We start from the raw sequence: 24,207 nt of genomic DNA on the forward strand, positions 1-24,207 counted from the left end.
AAGGCAGTCACTATTAACTAGCTTTTTGAGTGGTTATAACATGATGCAGTGCCCAAGGATTAACCCATTTTGGTTGCCATGGCATTTAAAAAAGATTTGGGAGTTAAAACTCCACTGAAATTTGCTAGTGGTGAAGGGTGTTTGGCAGTCATGTAACAAGTTGCTGTGTTTTTGTTAGACTGTGTGTTTCTTGTGAAATGCTCAATTGAGATAAACATGCATATTAGATACTAGGAAGTAGTACACAACTTGTCCTTTTTTTATGCCCTCTTTTCCTTTTTGTCCTGTTTTGTTGGCAGCTAAAATCATATTCATGGCAACCAATTTATGATTTGAGTTAGTCAAATTGTCTGATAAAAAGTGGAAGATTGAGCCCATTGATTGCCTGTGCTATGCAGAACCTGTTGGAAATGGTTTTTGTAGGTCACCCAAAGTATGAAATGCTTTCTTTGAGCCTGTTACAAGGCCATAAAGCTCCTCTGAAGATCTTCTCATGAAATGCTATTGGAATCAAAGATATCCTTTTCTTGAATCTAGTGATTTGAGAAATATCTGTATTTGTGGCTTTGATGCCGGGTTATCAAACCCTGTTTGTCTACCTGAAGTTTTTTTTTTTTTTTAATTATTTACTTATGATGTTTGTTTGCATGCTTCTTGAGAGAGAAAAGGTAATTCTTGACAGTGACCTATTCTTAAGAGACTGCAAATGTTTTGTGTACATTAATCCTTCTGTTTTTCCTGTGTGGAAGCCCGAACTTACAAACTTAAATTTTTCTTTTATGTCCCTAAGCCATTTATTTGTTTTGATAATAAATTGTATTCTAGATGTAAGATGCATTAAAACATATGAATTGTTCTCTCACATTGTCTTCCATGTAATCTTCAGCGTGGATGTGGTAGATGAGGATGAACTATTGTACGGAGAATCATCACTGCCATTTACATCTGATGAAGAAGCACAAGAACAGAAGAATATAAATGAAAGGTCAGTTACTGACTCTACCATTAAAACTCTTGTTTTCCATTCATTTTGCTGTAGGAAGGCTCAGTATTTTTTTAATGTAAGGAGAGTATATTTTTTGTCAAATTCCAAACCTTTTTGAGTTCAGAAGCATTCTGAATTGCTTCAATTATTATTTTTCTCATAAACTGCTGGTAATGCCTAAAATTTGTGTGAAAGGTAATTTTTTTGTTTGTAGTACTATGTGTTTGAAATGTAGTTTTGAAGCATTTAATTCAGTTTGGTGAATACAAATTACTACTTGGTTAGCATCATGTTATCTTGGGGTTTTTAAAAGGGGTATATGCTTAGTTACAATATAAAGGTTTTTTCATCACAGTGGTAAACCTTATCCATGTATAAGACCTTTTCTGCATTGCAAGACATTTTTCCAGCATTTTTTGTACCACATTGCCACAGTTACTGTGCTGGTTTGAATTTACTTTGCAATCTTTTTTATTGGAACTGGTTCTTATCGTCCTCTGTTATCTCGTGTCATGGACAATTTAGAATGTTTAAAACTTTAGTTAAAGGGACCTATATAAAAATGGTCTCGATGATATCACTTCTTAGAAAACATAAAATAAAGGAAAGAATATGACCACCCACTGATATTGTTAAATGCATGTAGTTATTTACTTGTTTGTTCTGCACATTAGTCTTTCTATTCTATTGGCTCATGTGAAAAAGAATATTGTTTAATTTAGTCCTTGTGTGTCTTTTTAGTGTTTTCACTGGGGAATCAAATGCTGAAACAGTGAATCCAACATGGTGGTGTGTTGTTTGTCGTGACAATGGTGTCATGGAGATTTACACTTTACCTGAATTCAAGTTGGTTTTCTTGGTAAAAAATTTCAATATGGCTCCAAGAGTGCTTGTGGACAGTGGGTCAGCTTCTGGTGTAAGGTAATAAACCATTTGTGCCTGTGAGTCATCTGCATTATTGAGATCAAAGAATGGAAATTTGCATGGTTTGGTTTGACTGAGGAGCTGAATATTGGCTTGCAGCTGGTTTTTAGTGCACCTTTTTATACTCTTAGGACCTCATACTCCCCGCAAGGGTACCAGGAAGTTAATTGGAATGAGAACAATATTTCTAAGACTTTGTTGTTTCTAACCTTCAATGTTATATAATTTTATCTTTGGCAGTATCACAGGTGGTGTCGGTCAGGAGGATTCTTCACCTGTCAGGGAAATCTTACTTACAGGCTTAGGGCACAAGAACAGCAGCCCTATGCTTATTGCACTTGTGGAACAGGAACTTTTGGTGTATGAAGCCTTCACTTTCACTGAAGCTTCTTTAGAAGGTCACCTTAACTTAAGATTTAAGAAGGTTTGTTTCAGTTTCTTTTGTCTTAAAATATCTCAAATGTTATAGATAAACTTAGCTTCAAGCAATGTTCTAGTTCGGTTAAGTATTTTGAAAGTAACATACTTGGTTTGTGATGTAGCTAGTTATAAAATCGATGGAATGTATATATAATTATTTTCTATAATATGCAAAAGCAGTAAACAAAGTCATTTCAAATCTCATTTTACTTATGAATAGGATCATGTATCGATACTTAGCTGCACATTTGAGATGGCATTGGTTGTAATTAAATGTTGACTGAAGAGGAATTACTTAAAACTTGAAAATCAACTCTCTTTTTCGTCAGGTCCAACACAATCTGCTCCTGCGTGACAAGAAATCAAAGCAGCAAAAGTAAAGCAGGTTGATGGTAGTCAAGGTAAATCTTTCATAATACACTTCAATTACAGAGCATTTTGGGCGCTTAGTGGATTAACTTTTACCCTCATGGTCTTTGTTGCAGGAACAAAACCTAAGGTTTCCAGTCTTCGTGTATTCAATGATGTTTCATCTTATTCTGGAGTAAGTAATTTCTTCATCAAGCTCATACTTGATTAGTCATTAACAACATTGAATAAGTTTTACATCCCTGAAAATGCCTTGATGCTCAATAATATGATGTTGGATGCATGAAGTAAGTTATATGAATAACATTTACTGGGTTAGAAAACGTCATTCGAAAATTATTCATGTATATTATATGTATATTATATTATATTATATATTATATGTATATTATATGTTTGCAGGTGTTTTTGTGTGGTTCCTACCCGTACTGGCTGTTTGTAACTAGTAGAGGTGCACTGCGGGCTCATCCAATGAACACTGATGGTGCTGTCACTTGTTTTGCCCCTTTCCATAATGTCAACTGTCCAAAAGGTTTTCTTTATTTTAACAAGAAGGTACATACATGACGATTTATTGTCAAGTTGCTTCTTGTCTTTGTTTGTTTTATGTAGGCACCAAGCAGAACTATTACTAAATTTTGAAGTGTCATGGAAAGTAATTTTTTAAGGAAGATTACCCTAATTGAATTGGGGTGCAAGGTACAAGGTGTGGCAAACATTGCGCATACTTGTTGCCAACTCTGGCTCCTAAGCCCCAGCTGGGACATTTGAGTTGTGTTCTAGGACCAGAAGCTTGGACACTTGACCTTGGAGAGTCACATCTCTCAGGCTCTGATGGCTAACAAGATCCCCTAAGGAAACTGTACAACCAGGCATTCACTTTTCAAAACTGATGTGGTAAAGTGCTCAGAATGCAAAACAAGGTGCTCTTACAAGTGGTAAGTTATTTAAAACCTTTATAGACGAACACTGAAAGATATTACCTTTCTTGATAAGAACTAGCTTTTGGTCAAACAGGTGCAAAAGGGGGTTTCCAACTTAATATTCCCCAATGGAATAGTAAGAGATGTGGCTCTATGGGGGATTTTCAGTCACTTTTGTAGCACCTATAAGCTTAGTTATACTTTTTGTTTATGGCACTTACAGAACTTTTCTTTTGAATTTTACCCATGTTGAATTTGTGTTTTATTATGTGTCCTTATCCAGGGGGAGTTAAGAATCTCAGTTCTCCCAACCCATCTGAGTTACGATGCCCTGTGGCCTGTAAGAAAGGTTCCTCTGAGATGCACTCCTCATTTTGTGACTTACAACAGAGAAAGCAAGGTACTGCAAGTAACTTTTTAAAGATTACCACCAATGTCAGTTTGTTTATTAGGTGTAGTTTGCTTGTTTCTTGCATTGTTAGAGTAGCGTGAAACTTCTCGCATTTTCGCTGAAACAGCGAATCACGACTGAAAGACCATTAATGTGAGCTTGACGTTCAAAGACTTTAAATGTGATACACTGCCCAGAGTTCAAAGTTCGAAAAAAGAGACAACGATTCCACCGATTACTATTAACGCCTCTTTCTTAAGCAAAATACAGGACGACCATTACATCCAAAATATCAAATTTGATGTCACTTTATGTAACCAAAGGTTCTTAATTTTCGTTTTCAATGATTTCTCATAACTGATGCTCTTCACTTTATGGTGGGGTAGGGAGGCTTGGCGAAAAAGACACTCTTAATTCTATCTTGATTGTGTCGTTGTTGCCGTGTTAGACATATGCAGTTGTCACAAGTTTGTCAGAACAAACTAAGAGAGTGGTCAAGTTGAACACCGAGGATCATGAGGCTGAAGATATCGATAGAGGTAATTAGCAAGAACTATAGTTACGTTGGCAGGCCTTAAGATTTTATTTTGTCATTTGAGGTCCCCTTACAGTAATCGTACTTTAGCATATTACACCATGATACTGTTATTATACTTCTCAAGAAAAAACTTCAGTAATAGGACCCGTCTAATTACAAATCTAATATTTCCCATTTCATTGTAGATTCGAGATATGTATATCCAATTATTGACCGATTCAGCTTGCAGCTTATCTCACCAGTTAGTTGGGAGATCATACCAAGCACACGGTTAGTGTGAAATGAAGATCTGTTTCCATTGTCGGTCTTTTCGTTCGTTTGTTAGTTTGTTTTTTGCATAAGTTATTGGATAAGTTGAATATCTTATTTCATCTAATGGTAATTAACAGGCCTTAAACCTACTGTCTTGATTTACTTCAGTGCAAAAAAAATTTTCTCATCAAAGTTCGAGTTCTGGTCATATGTTGGATGGTTGACACTATGGCCCGGCCAATTTGCCAAAAAAAAAAAAGGTGGGATTCAACCATGTTAAAAAATTCATGTTGATTGTACGCAAAAACAGTCGGCAACCAATGAATATGATAATATCTTGACACAGAGGATAAAATCATTTCTCTTTTGTATAGTCATCCTCTTTCATATTCAGTTCGATTGTCCTTGTTTCAGAATTGAAATGGAGGACTGGGAACATGTTACCACCTGCAAGAATCTTATGCTTTCGAGTCAGGAGACTCATACTGGTCACGAGGGTTTTATTTGTGTCGGCACAACTCATGTGTACGGTGAAGATGTCACCTGCAGGGGACGGGTAAGGTGAACATGATAGATATCACCTGCAGGGGACGGGTAAGGTGAACATGATAGATATCACCTGCAGGGGACGGGTAAGGTGAACATGATAGATATCACCTGCAGGGGACGGGTAAGGTGAACATGATAGATATCACCTGCAGGGGACGGGTAAGGTGAACATGATAGCGTTGACCCATTGCAAAGGAAAAATTTTAAAAAATTGAATAGGAATAAATTAGCAGATCAAATTACCCTTTAGCATGGCGTCCGAGCAATTTTTTTAAAGAATTTTCAGTCAAGAATTATCTCAAACTTCTCGTGAATGTTGGGTGTCTTCTAAGAATAGGCCAGTGACTTACAAAACTGTGTTTGCTTTCTAGTTGACTAATCTGAGGTTGAGCAAAGCTTCTTCTTGACACTCATTTAACATTTTGTGGTGAGAATTCTTCCCGTTTTTCCAACTTCGTCAGGACTATTACAATATGCAAAAGCAGTAAACAAAGTCATTTCAAATCTCATTTTACTTATGAATAGGATCATGTATCGATACTTAGCTGCACATTTGAGATGGCATTGGTTGTAATTAAATGTTGACTGAAGAGGAATTACTTAAAACTTGAAAATCAACTCTCTTTTTCGTCAGGTCCAACACAATCTGCTCCTGCGTGACAAGAAATCAAAGCAGCAAAAGTAAAGCAGGTTGATGGTAGTCAAGGTAAATCTTTCATAATACACTTCAATTACAGAGCATTTTGGGCGCTTAGTGGATTAACTTTTACCCTCATGGTCTTTGTTGCAGGAACAAAACCTAAGGTTTCCAGTCTTCGTGTATTCAATGATGTTTCATCTTATTCTGGAGTAAGTAATTTCTTCATCAAGCTCATACTTGATTAGTCATTAACAACATTGAATAAGTTTTACATCCCTGAAAATGCCTTGATGCTCAATAATATGATGTTGGATGCATGAAGTAAGTTATATGAATAACATTTACTGGGTTAGAAAACGTCATTCGAAAATTATTCATGTATATTATATGTATATTATATTATATTATATATTATATGTATATTATATGTTTGCAGGTGTTTTTGTGTGGTTCCTACCCGTACTGGCTGTTTGTAACTAGTAGAGGTGCACTGCGGGCTCATCCAATGAACACTGATGGTGCTGTCACTTGTTTTGCCCCTTTCCATAATGTCAACTGTCCAAAAGGTTTTCTTTATTTTAACAAGAAGGTACATACATGACGATTTATTGTCAAGTTGCTTCTTGTCTTTGTTTGTTTTATGTAGGCACCAAGCAGAACTATTACTAAATTTTGAAGTGTCATGGAAAGTAATTTTTTAAGGAAGATTACCCTAATTGAATTGGGGTGCAAGGTACAAGGTGTGGCAAACATTGCGCATACTTGTTGCCAACTCTGGCTCCTAAGCCCCAGCTGGGACATTTGAGTTGTGTTCTAGGACCAGAAGCTTGGACACTTGACCTTGGAGAGTCACATCTCTCAGGCTCTGATGGCTAACAAGATCCCCTAAGGAAACTGTACAACCAGGCATTCACTTTTCAAAACTGATGTGGTAAAGTGCTCAGAATGCAAAACAAGGTGCTCTTACAAGTGGTAAGTTATTTAAAACCTTTATAGACGAACACTGAAAGATATTACCTTTCTTGATAAGAACTAGCTTTTGGTCAAACAGGTGCAAAAGGGGGTTTCCAACTTAATATTCCCCAATGGAATAGTAAGAGATGTGGCTCTATGGGGGATTTTCAGTCACTTTTGTAGCACCTATAAGCTTAGTTATACTTTTTGTTTATGGCACTTACAGAACTTTTCTTTTGAATTTTACCCATGTTGAATTTGTGTTTTATTATGTGTCCTTATCCAGGGGGAGTTAAGAATCTCAGTTCTCCCAACCCATCTGAGTTACGATGCCCTGTGGCCTGTAAGAAAGGTTCCTCTGAGATGCACTCCTCATTTTGTGACTTACAACAGAGAAAGCAAGGTACTGCAAGTAACTTTTTAAAGATTACCACCAATGTCAGTTTGTTTATTAGGTGTAGTTTGCTTGTTTCTTGCATTGTTAGAGTAGCGTGAAACTTCTCGCATTTTCGCTGAAACAGCGAATCACGACTGAAAGACCATTAATGTGAGCTTGACGTTCAAAGACTTTAAATGTGATACACTGCCCAGAGTTCAAAGTTCGAAAAAAGAGACAACGATTCCACCGATTACTATTAACGCCTCTTTCTTAAGCAAAATACAGGACGACCATTACATCCAAAATATCAAATTTGATGTCACTTTATGTAACCAAAGGTTCTTAATTTTCGTTTTCAATGATTTCTCATAACTGATGCTCTTCACTTTATGGTGGGGTAGGGAGGCTTGGCGAAAAAGACACTCTTAATTCTATCTTGATTGTGTCGTTGTTGCCGTGTTAGACATATGCAGTTGTCACAAGTTTGTCAGAACAAACTAAGAGAGTGGTCAAGTTGAACACCGAGGATCATGAGGCTGAAGATATCGATAGAGGTAATTAGCAAGAACTATAGTTACGTTGGCAGGCCTTAAGATTTTATTTTGTCATTTGAGGTCCCCTTACAGTAATCGTACTTTAGCATATTACACCATGATACTGTTATTATACTTCTCAAGAAAAAACTTCAGTAATAGGACCCGTCTAATTACAAATCTAATATTTCCCATTTCATTGTAGATTCGAGATATGTATATCCAATTATTGACCGATTCAGCTTGCAGCTTATCTCACCAGTTAGTTGGGAGATCATACCAAGCACACGGTTAGTGTGAAATGAAGATCTGTTTCCATTGTCGGTCTTTTCGTTCGTTTGTTAGTTTGTTTTTTGCATAAGTTATTGGATAAGTTGAATATCTTATTTCATCTAATGGTAATTAACAGGCCTTAAACCTACTGTCTTGATTTACTTCAGTGCAAAAAAAATTTTCTCATCAAAGTTCGAGTTCTGGTCATATGTTGGATGGTTGACACTATGGCCCGGCCAATTTGCCAAAAAAAAAAAAGGTGGGATTCAACCATGTTAAAAAATTCATGTTGATTGTACGCAAAAACAGTCGGCAACCAATGAATATGATAATATCTTGACACAGAGGATAAAATCATTTCTCTTTTGTATAGTCATCCTCTTTCATATTCAGTTCGATTGTCCTTGTTTCAGAATTGAAATGGAGGACTGGGAACATGTTACCACCTGCAAGAATCTTATGCTTTCGAGTCAGGAGACTCATACTGGTCACGAGGGTTTTATTTGTGTCGGCACAACTCATGTGTACGGTGAAGATGTCACCTGCAGGGGACGGGTAAGGTGAACATGATAGATATCACCTGCAGGGGACGGGTAAGGTGAACATGATAGATATCACCTGCAGGGGACGGGTAAGGTGAACATGATAGATATCACCTGCAGGGGACGGGTAAGGTGAACATGATAGATATCACCTGCAGGGGACGGGTAAGGTGAACATGATAGCGTTGACCCATTGCAAAGGAAAAATTTTAAAAAATTGAATAGGAATAAATTAGCAGATCAAATTACCCTTTAGCATGGCGTCCGAGCAATTTTTTTAAAGAATTTTCAGTCAAGAATTATCTCAAACTTCTCGTGAATGTTGGGTGTCTTCTAAGAATAGGCCAGTGACTTACAAAACTGTGTTTGCTTTCTAGTTGACTAATCTGAGGTTGAGCAAAGCTTCTTCTTGACACTCATTTAACATTTTGTGGTGAGAATTCTTCCCGTTTTTCCAACTTCGTCAGGACTATTACAATATGCAAAAGCAGTAAACAAAGTCATTTCAAATCTCATTTTACTTATGAATAGGATCATGTATCGATACTTAGCTGCACATTTGAGATGGCATTGGTTGTAATTAAATGTTGACTGAAGAGGAATTACTTAAAACTTGAAAATCAACTCTCTTTTTCGTCAGGTCCAACACAATCTGCTCCTGCGTGACAAGAAATCAAAGCAGCAAAAGTAAAGCAGGTTGATGGTAGTCAAGGTAAATCTTTCATAATACACTTCAATTACAGAGCATTTTGGGCGCTTAGTGGATTAACTTTTACCCTCATGGTCTTTGTTGCAGGAACAAAACCTAAGGTTTCCAGTCTTCGTGTATTCAATGATGTTTCATCTTATTCTGGAGTAAGTAATTTCTTCATCAAGCTCATACTTGATTAGTCATTAACAACATTGAATAAGTTTTACATCCCTGAAAATGCCTTGATGCTCAATAATATGATGTTGGATGCATGAAGTAAGTTATATGAATAACATTTACTGGGTTAGAAAACGTCATTCGAAAATTATTCATGTATATTATATGTATATTATATTATATTATATATTATATGTATATTATATGTTTGCAGGTGTTTTTGTGTGGTTCCTACCCGTACTGGCTGTTTGTAACTAGTAGAGGTGCACTGCGGGCTCATCCAATGAACACTGATGGTGCTGTCACTTGTTTTGCCCCTTTCCATAATGTCAACTGTCCAAAAGGTTTTCTTTATTTTAACAAGAAGGTACATACATGACGATTTATTGTCAAGTTGCTTCTTGTCTTTGTTTGTTTTATGTAGGCACCAAGCAGAACTATTACTAAATTTTGAAGTGTCATGGAAAGTAATTTTTTAAGGAAGATTACCCTAATTGAATTGGGGTGCAAGGTACAAGGTGTGGCAAACATTGCGCATACTTGTTGCCAACTCTGGCTCCTAAGCCCCAGCTGGGACATTTGAGTTGTGTTCTAGGACCAGAAGCTTGGACACTTGACCTTGGAGAGTCACATCTCTCAGGCTCTGATGGCTAACAAGATCCCCTAAGGAAACTGTACAACCAGGCATTCACTTTTCAAAACTGATGTGGTAAAGTGCTCAGAATGCAAAACAAGGTGCTCTTACAAGTGGTAAGTTATTTAAAACCTTTATAGACGAACACTGAAAGATATTACCTTTCTTGATAAGAACTAGCTTTTGGTCAAACAGATGCAAAAGGGGGTTTCCAACTTAATATTCCCCAATGGAATAGTAAGAGATGTGGCTCTATGGGGGATTTTCAGTCACTTTTGTAGCACCTATAAGCTTAGTTATACTTTTTGTTTATGGCACTTACAGAACTTTTCTTTTGAATTTTACCCATGTTGAATTTGTGTTTTATTATGTGTCCTTATCCAGGGGGAGTTAAGAATCTCAGTTCTCCCAACCCATCTGAGTTACGATGCCCTGTGGCCTGTAAGAAAGGTTCCTCTGAGATGCACTCCTCATTTTGTGACTTACAACAGAGAAAGCAAGGTACTGCAAGTAACTTTTTAAAGATTACCACCAATGTCAGTTTGTTTATTAGGTGTAGTTTGCTTGTTTCTTGCATTGTTAGAGTAGCGTGAAACTTCTCGCATTTTCGCTGAAACAGCGAATCACGACTGAAAGACCATTAATGTGAGCTTGACGTTCAAAGACTTTAAATGTGATACACTGCCCAGAGTTCAAAGTTCGAAAAAAGAGACAACGATTCCACCGATTACTATTAACGCCTCTTTCTTAAGCAAAATACAGGACGACCATTACATCCAAAATATCAAATTTGATGTCACTTTATGTAACCAAAGGTTCTTAATTTTCGTTTTCAATGATTTCTCATAACTGATGCTCTTCACTTTATGGTGGGGTAGGGAGGCTTGGCGAAAAAGACACTCTTAATTCTATCTTGATTGTGTCGTTGTTGCCGTGTTAGACATATGCAGTTGTCACAAGTTTGTCAGAACAAACTAAGAGAGTGGTCAAGTTGAACACCGAGGATCATGAGGCTGAAGATATCGATAGAGGTAATTAGCAAGAACTATAGTTACGTTGGCAGGCCTTAAGATTTTATTTTGTCATTTGAGGTCCCCTTACAGTAATCGTACTTTAGCATATTACACCATGATACTGTTATTATACTTCTCAAGAAAAAACTTCAGTAATAGGACCCGTCTAATTACAAATCTAATATTTCCCATTTCATTGTAGATTCGAGATATGTATATCCAATTATTGACCGATTCAGCTTGCAGCTTATCTCACCAGTTAGTTGGGAGATCATACCAAGCACACGGTTAGTGTGAAATGAAGATCTGTTTCCATTGTCGGTCTTTTCGTTCGTTTGTTAGTTTGTTTTTTGCATAAGTTATTGGATAAGTTGAATATCTTATTTCATCTAATGGTAATTAACAGGCCTTAAACCTACTGTCTTGATTTACTTCAGTGCAAAAAAAATTTTCTCATCAAAGTTCGAGTTCTGGTCATATGTTGGATGGTTGACACTATGGCCCGGCCAATTTGCCAAAAAAAAAAAAGGTGGGATTCAACCATGTTAAAAAATTCATGTTGATTGTACGCAAAAACAGTCGGCAACCAATGAATATGATAATATCTTGACACAGAGGATAAAATCATTTCTCTTTTGTATAGTCATCCTCTTTCATATTCAGTTCGATTGTCCTTGTTTCAGAATTGAAATGGAGGACTGGGAACATGTTACCACCTGCAAGAATCTTATGCTTTCGAGTCAGGAGACTCATACTGGTCACGAGGGTTTTATTTGTGTCGGCACAACTCATGTGTACGGTGAAGATGTCACCTGCAGGGGACGGGTAAGGTGAACATGATAGATATCACCTGCAGGGGACGGGTAAGGTGAACATGATAGATATCACCTGCAGGGGACGGGTAAGGTGAACATGATAGATATCACCTGCAGGGGACGGGTAAGGTGAACATGATAGATATCACCTGCAGGGGACGGGTAAGGTGAACATGATAGCGTTGACCCATTGCAAAGGAAAAATTTTAAAAAATTGAATAGGAATAAATTAGCAGATCAAATTACCCTTTAGCATGGCGTCCGAGCAATTTTTTTAAAGAATTTTCAGTCAAGAATTATCTCAAACTTCTCGTGAATGTTGGGTGTCTTCTAAGAATAGGCCAGTGACTTACAAAACTGTGTTTGCTTTCTAGTTGACTAATCTGAGGTTGAGCAAAGCTTCTTCTTGACACTCATTTAACATTTTGTGGTGAGAATTCTTCCCGTTTTTCCAACTTCGTCAGGACTATTACAATTTCTTTTTACTGTCTCCTTGACAAGAGCGGTGTGAATACTTATGAACGGTATTTAAGAATTAAAATTCCTGTCTTATTTTGTCAGAAGGAGGCGATGATGATGTCACGACTTGAACAAGGATCTACCTCCTTCAAATTTGGTTAATGTTTCAATGACAATTTCTACTCTTCTACAAACAGATTTTGATCTTTGATATCATTGAAGTTGTTCCTGAGCCGGGCCAGCTGCTGACCAAAAATAAGTTCAAGGTAACATGTAACAGTAAGGATTTATGTTGACGTTCATTGCGTAGTACTACAACTGATAAATAACTTACAAGCGTGTGGTTTTTTTTTAATTCTTCTTGTATTTCAATTGCAACTTTTTATCAATTTTTAATTTAGTTTTTAATTTCTAGGTATCTTTCATTTTACTGTATACAGTCTGCTTTACTACCTTTAATCTAAATTAGGACCTTTCTGAAAACCACAGTGATGAGATGAAAGTTTCCAAATAAAAAATGATGATGGGTTACGGAGAAGAAAACAATCCTTTTTCCTCGTTACAAAAAGAAACTAGTGCTTTGTGTTAACTGAGTGTGACCTGCAGTGAAGCAGTCAATAAGTAGGTGGAGATGCTGCTGGTCATTCTGATCGAGGCGCAATAAGAACCATTGTAATTTCCTGTGCTCATGGTGATCTGCTCCGAATTTATTTCGTTTTGTTTTTTTGGTTTTAGATGTTGTACGGCAAGGAACAGAAAGGCCCAGTGAGTGCTCTGACTCAAGTCAATGGTTACCTTGTTAGTGCTATAGGACAGAAGGTATGTTGGCCTTGACTTTTCTACTGTTTATTAAGCGAGATCCAGCGCGGCGAACATATTCCGTCGCTATATTGAACGGGTAAAAGATCTGGGACGAGTGACAAAGCGAGGGGGGGGGAGGGGAGGAAGGGGGGAAAAGCCAGAAACACTCTTCCCCTCGCCTTGTCACTCGCCCCAGGTCTTCCGCCCGTCCAATAGGGAGACCGAAAATATTCGCCGCGCTGAATGTCGCGCATACCAACTACCGCCTGCTAAAATGGCATGTCATATTCATTTGTAACGTAGAGCTCCAAACAGAAATTTCTACAAGTTCTGTAACATCTCTAAAAGTTACAATATTTAGGATTCTGAAGAGATGTCATGCTAAAATTTCTTTTTTGTTTGTTTAAAATACACAGATTTACATCTGGAACTTCAAAGATAGCAATGATTTGGTGGGAATGGCATTTATTGACACACAAATGTACATTCATTCGTTAATGTCCATCAAGACTCTGATTATTGCAGCTGATTTATGCAAGAGCATCACTCTCCTTCGATTACAGGTAAAGTCAAAGTTTCATTTCACCAGGTATAAAATGTGTGAAGCCGGGCTATCCTTAATTTTTCTTAAGCGTAGTTCTCAGGGAAACCCTGCAATAGAATTCTCAGGTGTGTAATTGAATATTACTTTTGTTTGTTCGATATTTAGGAGGAAACAAAGACTCTGGCATTTGTTAGTAAGGTCAGTAACCTTTTTTTGTAAAAAGACATATTTAGGAAAATGGTTGGGTAATAGCCTCATTCGTTTGTTAATTGTTATGGACCTCAATCATCGGTTCATAACAAAAAAAAAAAAAAAAAAAAGGAACTCAGCCATCTTGACCTCGGCCTTGATCAATAGCGTATAAGTATTACCGTCTCACTTTTCTCAATTATAGCGAAGATTAGCTGTCCGTGATTTTGAAAGAATACAATACCATTCCCAATGACCTTAGTCTCCTCTCGCAGCCGTTCTTTGTCTCGGGACCCCTGTGTCTCCTTGTGGGGAGGGAGATACAGGGATCCCCAGACAAAGAACGGCTGCGAGAGGAGACTACAATCACCTCTGCTCTGGGAGAAAGTACGCTATTATCTGTTCTTCGAAGCTCACATGTTTTTTTTGTTTTTTCGGATTGCCTCTGGGAACTTATCAAAACTGCAGACAAATATCCTCGCATACATTCTTGAAAAATGGAGTCTTTTTACTAACGCAGGCAGGCCGCTTCACCGTATCAAGAAGGTCCAATTTGTGACTTCAATTAATCCCGAAGTGTTTACTTTCGTGTTCAGGATCCAAAACCATTAGGGGTGTATTCGGCCGATTTTGTTATTGATGGTCCACAACTGGGATCTCTCGCTAATGTATCTCCTTTTTTCTGTCTGTCTCTCTTTTTTTCCCATGTACAACATTATGAAGAACATTACTAAGGATGTTTGTGGACGTAAACTCTTCAGACGACAATTGTTAAATCACTTGCACTAAACAAGTTTTCCTTGATAAGTTTCGTTCATCAAAGACTCCCCTATCAGTTCATGGCCTAGGGGACTGATCGAAAAAAAAAAAACGTAGTCTTATCATAGGGTAGGGTATTGTTGTGATGAATCAGAGCTTTTCATGGTTCTTATTTGGTAGGGATTTTGCCAGAAGGACCGTTTCTACAGAAGCAGCGAATATTTGTATCTATTTTGTTTTAGAGGGCCGGAATACTCAAAATTTGCCACTAAAACTTTAAAACGAAACCTGTAAATACTCTCATTCTTCACAAAAAGCTACCCCCCAAAAATAGAAATTTCAAAAACCAACACTGACTACGAAGACGGAATTTCATCAAGTTAAATTTATTATCATGATCTGATCACCTCTGATGAAGAAACTGGAAAAGACAAAACTGGAAGGCCATGTATGAAATAAACTTAGGTTTTTCAGAATTGAAAAGATGGCCGCCCATGTGAACACTCTACTCTGCTCTATGAAAGCTAATGATTTGATTTGCATTTTACCTGTTGCCGATTGTTTTTGTTTTCTTTTGAATACGTGCTAACTAATTCACGAGAATTTTTTTTTGTGGATAAGTGTTAATAATTTAGTGAAATATTATTTCAAATACATCAGTGTGATCGTTCAAGGAGTGTAATTCAAATTCAACGCGGTTTCTTTGAATTCAGTTTTCTGCAATGTCGCCGCGGCTTCTTCCATTACTTAGGAAGTCGGACGAATTCAAGTGACAGTCAATGACTGTTGTGTTATTTCTTGGTTTTTGTGTCTTTGTCAAGCTAACGATCGTTATTTCATTTACAGTATCAGATGGTGATCAAAACGTGCTTCTACTCACTTATCAACCAGAAGGTAAGAGAATATTTTATGTTTTATGCTTCCGAGTAAACTTCTCTGAAATATCACAGGCTGTGTCGTCTCTTATTTTTTAGCTTTTGAAAGCTTTGGTGGTCAGCGGCTTCTTCAGCGAGGAGATATCAACCTAGGAAGCCATGTTACTTCATTCTTCAGGATCCGTGTAAGAAGAACAGGAAAAGTTGGCGGTAAAGACTTCAGACAGCTGACTTGTTTCGGTGAGTTTACGTTCCAATTCTACTCGGCTGCGCTGATTTGCCGGTTCCCTCTAGTTAGTTCCTACATCACAGGGGATATGTCTTCGTTCGCGTTGATAATTGAACGAACGATTCTTTTTTCACAGTGAAATTTTATCCTTCCTACTCCTATTGGTTACTTTGGTACTTAGTATGGGATAATTCTCGGTACCTATGAAATAGATGGTCACTTGGCACGTTTACACAAATCGCACAGGAGCGCAAAGATTTGACGCTCTCAGTGTAACACTTCCTTTTGTGACTTCCAGATTCTTGATGACTTGATAGACGTTGAAAGATCGTGTTCACATTTCTGAGGGCAACGCCTGACAAGTTCTGAAATGCTACTGAAAGATCATGGTTGCATCAGGGACGTAACTGTTCCTGTATGGAGAAGTGTACCGGGATGACAATGTGTTGCTATATTGTTGTTGTTCTTGGTTTTTTTTTTTATTAGACCTCCAAGAAGTTCTAGAACTTTACTTATTAGGGGTGACAGAATCTAAAATGGAACATTGTCATCTAGATTGCCATTCTCTTACACTCCTGTCACGCGCCCTGAGTTTGTTAAATGTCGAAATAGAAATACGTTTTTTGTGTTTCCAGACCTGCCACCTAAATAGAATGGTCCACTAGTTTCGTCACTGATGCGAATTAATGCAAGAAACCATATTTGTTTCAAATGGTCCTGCTAGCAACATTTCGTAAAAAGCTGTCAATATTGGTTTCAAATTCTGTGATGTGCACTTGTATCTTGTTTAATCGAAGTTGTAAAAAGCATTCCCGTCAAGTATCCTTTTGTCATTGATTTGATCTTGACGTTGGATAACTCGCCAGTTTCGAGGTACACAAGAATTAACATGCCTTATTGTCATTAAATCACTCAAAAAATCTAATAGGACTTTCAATAAAGGCGTTAGTAACCGGTGGAGTGGAAACACGACCTCTATTCCTAGCAAAGTGATTTACAACTCGAATATGGTTAGCCCATGTCATCTGGGTTTCCAAGAAAGTCTCCAAGACCTGCTGCAAGACTATATGTTGAATCACGAAATAATATTTCAGGAGCGTTCTGCTAGAAACCCTAAGGGGCCTGTCAGAGACCCATCAATCATTCATCGCTCAATGGATGACCTGCTAGTCAATTACTGATTGACGTAATTTCCTTGAGACTAGAATAAGCAGTCTAACATCTATTCTGGTCACGTTCTGTCAGAGTTGCCCAAGGTATAGAATGAAAGAACACCCTTACAAATAAAATTTATACTTGCTGTTGAGGTTACGGTGAAAATTAATGTAGAAATTGCGGATAAAATAATCAAGAAATGAAACATGCCTGTGAACTTTCGATTAATGGTCTTGAAGGAAAACTTGCCGCGTTGTAAGATTTCTGAAGGGGTGACTAAAGTAGTCCATACAAGTCTCGAGGTTTTTTCCGGTCGCACTTCGTGGACTAAAATGATTTAGTTGGTTTTCCGCTTAAAAAGATTGTTGGAATTTTATGCCACAAAAAACGTAAAAAAGCCGTTAAAATGTTTTTGCGAGTTGATTAATTAGTTGCGCGTGACAAAACATTTTTTTGTGGCGTGCATGCCAACAAACAAAACCATCATGATGAAAACAATTATCCAAAGATAGCGAGCGTACACAAACTTGAACTGAAGACTGTTTGCCCGTTCTAGGTTGGTTTTTAAGGTCAAAGGACCCGAGATATTTTTTTGGGGAAAAGTTCCTCACATTTATTTAAAAGAACGAGCAAGAGAATTATCAGTATACCGCTTCGTTTACAAATGAACTCATGTCCGATGACCTGACAACATGAGCACAATAGGTTTCTTTGTGCAAGTTGTTATCGGCCAGTGAGTTACATCTGTCGAATTTTTTTTAACATATGGAGCGCAATAGCCTGTTTGATCGGCTACCCGAGCCCATCTTGCCGCGGCTTGGAATTGCCCGCCTTTATCACGCGCAAAGAAAAGATTGAACTCGTAAAACAGAAAAGAACAAAGAAGACATTAAATGACTTTCATTGGTTCATTGCGCTACAATTTTCCGACTCTCAAAATAAACGAATCATTCTTGATTCTTACTTTATCGAAAATGTTTTTGCTATACAATAAATGTTATTGACCAAGCCTGTTCGGTCGAATTGCTGGATATTAGCCTCTATCTTTATTGCGTTTTTATGGGCCTCGACAGTGACTCGTCTTGGTCCATTTAAAAACGCGAAGACATAACTCGGCCATCTTGACCTCAAGCTTGGTCAGTGACGTATGTCTATTTTTGCACTGTGAACGCAACAAAGAAGTCAAACTCCTGGACTTAGTCCGTAGTCCCTATATTTCGAGTACATCACTTTAACAGCTCTCCGCGGCGTGCTAACATCATTCTTTTCTCTTTCGATGATTTTTTTTTTTACTAGCGCCACGGACTTCGCAGAAAACATATGAGAGGGACTGCTCTTAATCTAAATCCGAATTATGATAATCACAAATCTTCAGCGCACAAAGGACGTGTTAGAGTAGTCTATTCAGTCACTGATACCAATCATGATGAAATGAGAACATTCATCTAAAAAGGAAATTATTTTCACGACCCAAGTCAAGTGGTTTGATTTACATAAGTTTTGCTTCACTAAACTCACGCCACGCTCGAAACTAATCACATGCAGAATCTTACCCAATCATTACTTGAATCAGCCAAGAGTTATAATTTTCTTTCTAAACAATTCAACACCCAGATAAAATGTCCACCCCTAAGTAGCTCACAAATCAGCGATAGCATGCATAAAGAATCTATTGTCTTTTTGACAGTTAACAGTTTCGAAAAGCCAATCAAATGGAAGTTTCTCATTGGTTTTAGTGCACTACAATCTTCCAGCTCTCGAAATAAACGAATCATTCTTGATTCTTATTTTGCCATATAATAAATCTGTTTTTGACGAGGCCTGTTTGGTTCAATTGCTGGATATTAGCCTCTATCTTTTTTGCGTTTTTATGGGCCTCGACGGTGACTCGTCTCAACACTCAAGGTCCGCAGTTAAAATATTTGAGGAGAATTTGCTACCTTTCTATAACATCAAGAAATGGTTAGATATTCTAGTCTTCTCGGATAGGGACGAATAAATAGAGCTCCCGTCTCCTGCAGGGTTAGGGGCAGGAGACGTTAATTTCCCACGCACGAGATTACTGTGTGATGGATGTCCTCCCCTGAGGTGGGATGGGTAGGAAGGTGAGATTGAAATGGACTGAATCGAATAAAGCATTCACCATTCGTCTCGGTTCATTAAAACGCAAAAAAACAATAATAACTCGGCCAATATCCTGCCATCTTGACCTCACGCTTGGCCGTTGAGGTATATGTATTTTTGCAATGTGACTCCAACAAAGAAGTCAAGCTCTTAGGCTCAGTCCATAGTCCCTACATCTCGAGCACATCACTCCAAAATCTCCTCGTGGCGTGCCAACATCAAATTTTGTTTTCAATTACTTTATTTTTCACTCGCGCCACGGACTTCGCCGACAAAATATGGGAGAGACTGCACGTGGTTCAAATTCATAGGCGTAAAAACAACGGGAATTATGATAATCACAAATCCTGAGCCGACAAAGGACATGCTGGAGTAGTTCTATTCAGTCACTGATACCTACCATGGTAAGATGAGGACATTGATCAAAACAGGGAATTGTTTTCACGACGGAGTCAAGTGGTTTGATTGGCATGAGTTTTGCTTCACAAAGCCCCTTTAGAGTAGCTAAAAAAAACTCACGCCACCCTGGAAACTAATCAGATACGAAATTTTAACCAATCGTTACTTGAATTAGCCGCCCAGATAAATGTCTTCACCTTAGTAGCTCACAAATCAGCAAGAGAGTCCATTGTCTTATTGACAGTTAAAAGTTTCCGAAAAGCCAATCAAATGAAAGTTCCAGCATTCGGTGATAAATATACCAAGGTCGTAATACCCGTTTATGTAAGCTATTCAGCTCTCCAACGACATTGACGAGAACGAGAATACCAGCACTTTCAATGGAAAAGGTCTGGGAATTGTTAGCGCCAAAGACTTTCGGAAAACTCCAATATGTGGCAGTGTTTTTTTGGATACTTATCGGTGGAACCTTCCTCGTTGTCTTCCGCGACATGGAAAACAAAGAGTCCAAGTTAGATATCTACTGTGGCAAGAGTGAAAACATCGAACTCGTGCAGAAAAGATGTTTCGACAAATACGAGAAGGAACACAACAAATTTGGTTTTCCTATCTATGGTTTTGTTGTGATTAACTTCGTCGTTATTCTACTCGTTTGTGCTGGTTACTCCCAAATAGTGAGACAAACACTCGATCAACTGTCTCGGCGACGCATCCCTGACGATGATCTTGAGAGACAGCCGCCTAACCAAGAAGTCGCATCATCAACTGGATACAAGATATCCTCTGCTTACTGCGGTCAACTATCCATAAGGTTTTTGTTAGGACTTCTCTTTATCATTTTTCAAACTCAGTTACTCTATCCTTTAAAATTTTCCTCCAATTTTAACTGTTATTTAACCGACGGAATCAACCAGCCGAGAAATTCATCTGACAGCGCCCGAAACTCTACTTTACACGAATGTCACAATCAACTAGCGGCCAAGAAAAGCTTCTGGATGGACGCTGTCATTGCGGTGAATGGAATTTTTGTCGCTGGTATTCTTATTGAAACCGTCTACATTTTGTCACGGGCATGGCTAGATAGGAGTTTCATGGAAGACTCGAAGTTTCTAAAAACCTATCTAAATTCCTCCCAAACAAAATCTCGAAAAAAACTCATCAAACGCATGAAGGAAACAATTACTGAAGAGACCCAAGAACTTTTAGAGCTCCAGTCACCTTTTTTAGGTGATCCAGGGGATAAAACAGCAATTAAACATTTAACGCTTGATCAGATTTACACAAACCTTGTGTTGATTCAGGACAGAGATGAGTATAACTTTGCTGTAAACCGAGAGGAGCAACTAAAAGTTTATCCGAGGTCGCGCAAGGAAACTTCACACCCAAAAAGCCTGGAAGACCTCCTAAATGAACAAAGTAAGAAAGTTTTGATCGTTGGTCGACCCGGAATCGGTAAGACATTCTATTGTACCAAACTTCTCAGGGACTGGGCATCTGGTGCCAAAATCCATTTTGATGCTGCTTTCTTCGTCAAATTCAGACGATTCAATTCGGCCGGCGACCTTAGCCTCAGGGAACTTCTGGTTGAGTCCGAGTACTTTCCTACGCGTCACCTGGATGACGAGGTCTGTAATCACCTAGTAGAGAACCCTAAAGGAGTTCTCATAATTTTCGACGGATTTGATGAATTCAAACATGACGAAAACAGTGCGTCCACTTGTCCCAGAGGCATTGACGAGAAAAAGCCGCTCAAAATCCTTTACGAGGGGCTTGTGAAGGGAGAACTTCTTAAAGATGTTTCAGTGTTAACCACTACGAGACCTACGGCTCTGTCGAGCATCAAACACCTTCATAGGAAATTTGACAAAATATTCGAAGTGGTAGGGTTCTCATCGAAACAAATTGAAGAATATGTCTACAAATTTGCCGGAGATGAGAAACAAACAGGCGAAACACTATGGCGACACATCAGCAGCAACATGAATTTGCTTTCACTCTGTTATGTCCCGGTAAACAGCTTCATCATGTGTTCAAGTCTGTTAGAAATATTGCGATTCGACAGTTCCGCTGCTGTTACTCTCCCATCCAGATTGACAACCATTTACAAGATTGCAGTGAAAGTGTTTTACTATAAACACACGAACGAATTCCGCGATAAGCATTTGACTCGCGAAGACTTTGAATCAGATGATTTGCCCGATGAAGTGCTGGAGAAATTCGAGAAACTAGGAAAAGTGGCGTTTGACGGAATTAAAGAAGGAAAGCTGATCCTTGGAGGAAACGAAGTAGGCGGAATTGAAGACAGTGCTTTATTCCACCGCTTACCCGACCGTCAAACTCGCGAGTTTAAACACGAAAAACAATTCTGTTTCATTCATCTGACGATGCAAGAGTTTTTCGCAGCGTGGCACTTAATAAACAAGATGAATGAAACAGAATTAAGGAACTTTGTTTCCGAAAACATCAAGGACGGGAAATGGCAATTGGTGTTGCAGTTCCTAGCAGGACTAATGAACGATCAAGAAGACCTACCTAGTGAGATTTTCACTGACCTTCTTCCCGTGAAAACTGAAGAGACAGAAAGCGAAGACTACAACGAAGGGTGGGCAGAGAATGAAGAGAAAACGAAAGTGACCTGTTGGCCGACTAAAGACGAACGAGAATCAGCAGTGACACTGTTAAAATGTATAAACGAAACAAGTAAAATGACCACAGTAGTGCAGAGGAAACTACAAAGTAACTTTAATTGTGTAGATTTTTCTTCTTGTCACCTCACAGCAGTTGATTGTTCTTCCTTAGTAAACGTAATGGAGAATATGCGAGGAATTTCATATTTAGAATTGAGTCGCAACAACACGGGGCCTTTCGCAGGTTTAGAGATTTGTAAATTGTTAAAATGTAGTAATTCTCAACTGAGCTGGTTAAACCTCGAAGGAAATCAATTGGAAGATGAAGGAGCAAAGTATTTAGCTGACGCCATCACAAGCAACAACTGTCAGCTACGCTCGTTAAACCTCGATTACAATAACATCACAGCCACAGGAGCACAGCACTTGGCTGACGCCATTACACACAACAACTGTCAGCTACGCACGTTAAACCTCTCAGAAAATAACATCACAGCCACAGGAGCACAGCACTTGGCTCACGCCATCACAAGCAACAACTGTCAGCTACGCGAGTTAAACCTCACAAGCAATAACATCACAGACACAGGAGCACAGCACTTGGCTCACGCCATTACAAACAACAACTGTCAGCTACACACGTTAAACCTCCACAACAATAACATCACAGACACAGGAGCACAGCACTTGGCTCACGCCATTACAAACAACAACTGTCAGCTACACACGTTAAACCTCCACAACAATAACATCACAGACACAGGAGCACAGCACTTGGCTCACGCCATTACAAACAACAACTGTCAGCTACACACGTTAAACCTCTCAGGCAATAACATCACAGACACAGGAGCACAGCACTTGGCTCACGCCATTACAAACAACTGTCAGCTACACACGTTAGACCTCTCACTCAATAACATCACAGCAGCAGGTAAACAACATGAATTAAATTTAGTGAGCAATAGTCTGTCTAAATGTAAGGTAGAACTCTAATCTTCAACAATTCCAATTGTAAACTGTAAAAAAATTATCTCAGCCACTTACTATTCAAATAACTGTGAGGTAACCAGCTCAGTGACAAATTACAACTCAAATCAAAAGTGAAAGCAAACTGTGTAAATTGTAAAGTGCTGACAGCAGCGGAATTATTTGAACCGGATCGAAATGAAGAAAAATGAACCAATGAACATGTTTCTTGAAAGAAAAGATGTCAATCTTTTTTTCTTTTATAAATGAACCAATGACATTGAAGTAAAAACACAAAGCTTACTGCAGAGAGAACAAACAAACCTCGGACCTCTCAGGAAACTTGGTTATTTGATGATTGGTTAGTTTCGATCCTAATCCACTTCATGCTCGTGTATGTTTTGATCGCCTGTGTTTGTTACAAGGAATAGTTTTGCTGTTTAAACTTTTGTAGTTCTTTTAGAGATTTTAAGCGGATCAGATGAGTAAATAACAGTACAGATTACATGGTAGCATACCAAGATTTTCTTTCTATTGCTTTTTTTTTCCGATTGAAGCGAACTGGTTCAAGTAGTTTCACTCGTTTAGCAAAAGTAGAAAAAAAAATAACCAAATTGTGAATCAACGTGTCCTGCCTTAAGCTTTAAAGACAACAGGCTTTTTTTGGAGGTTAGTGGTGTAAGATTGATATAACTTTAATTGAAACAATTTTTTAGAGGTTTCTACTTTTGTTGTAAATATTGATGTCATTTTTGTACATATTTATGGCGTGTTACTTGTCTGATATAATGAAATGACGATCAGTTTTACTGCAAAATCCGAAGATGAAGAGTCAGACTTCATTAGGGCTTAATTTTAAGCTACCACTACTTGTAAATAGTACCAGACCATTGTAGAATAAATATTGTAAACCGATTTAAACTTTGTGTTGTCACATATTTAGCCCCAATGTTTAGACAACCTGGAAGCTATGGGAGATGGGCATGGCCTTTTCAAAATCAGTTAAAATCTATGAAGCCCCCCTCAAGAAACCGTTATTCTATCTAAAATCAGAAATCCCTGGAGTAGGTTCCTG

General features: G+C 38.2%; 2 protein-coding genes across 3 annotated transcripts; both read left to right on the forward strand.

Moving 5' to 3' along the window:
- Window positions 1-16,815, forward strand: LOC148722571 (cleavage and polyadenylation specificity factor subunit 1-like). Of its 2 annotated transcripts, XM_088734971.1 has the most exons (17): window positions 1-985; window positions 1,727-1,906; window positions 2,150-2,333; window positions 2,659-2,705; window positions 3,148-3,149; window positions 6,034-6,057; window positions 6,142-6,200; window positions 6,428-6,580; window positions 7,232-7,348; window positions 7,788-7,878; window positions 8,063-8,147; window positions 8,544-8,685; window positions 12,659-12,727; window positions 13,197-13,280; window positions 13,679-13,825; window positions 13,972-14,004; window positions 14,592-15,074. In XM_088734971.1, the coding sequence occupies exons 1-17, from the start codon at window positions 570-572 to the stop codon at window positions 14,727-14,729; spliced, it is 1,971 nt and encodes a 656-aa protein (XP_088591097.1). In that variant the 5' UTR covers window positions 1-569; the 3' UTR covers window positions 14,730-15,074. The 2 variants fall into 2 exon arrangements, 1 of the variants encoding a protein (XP_088591097.1); XR_015992179.1 differs by lacking the exons at window positions 1-985; window positions 1,727-1,906; window positions 2,150-2,333; ... (7 more) ...; window positions 8,063-8,147; window positions 14,592-15,074 and adding exons at window positions 9,050-9,105; window positions 9,313-9,384; window positions 9,755-9,907; ... (5 more) ...; window positions 15,729-15,869; window positions 16,157-16,815 and having other exon boundaries at window positions 8,154-8,685.
- A 2,836-nt stretch (window positions 16,816-19,651) lies between these two features.
- LOC148722572 (uncharacterized) lies at window positions 19,652-24,047 on the forward strand. Its single transcript, XM_088734940.1, has one exon. The coding sequence runs from the start codon at window positions 19,917-19,919 to the stop codon at window positions 23,157-23,159; it is 3,243 nt and encodes a 1,080-aa protein (XP_088591066.1). The 5' UTR covers window positions 19,652-19,916; the 3' UTR covers window positions 23,160-24,047.
- The last annotated feature ends 160 nt before the right edge of the window (window positions 24,048-24,207 follow it).

Source organism: Stylophora pistillata, chromosome 10 (assembly GCF_964205215.1).
Source record: "Stylophora pistillata chromosome 10, jaStyPist1.2, whole genome shotgun sequence".
NCBI lineage: Eukaryota > Metazoa > Cnidaria > Anthozoa > Scleractinia > Pocilloporidae > Stylophora > Stylophora pistillata.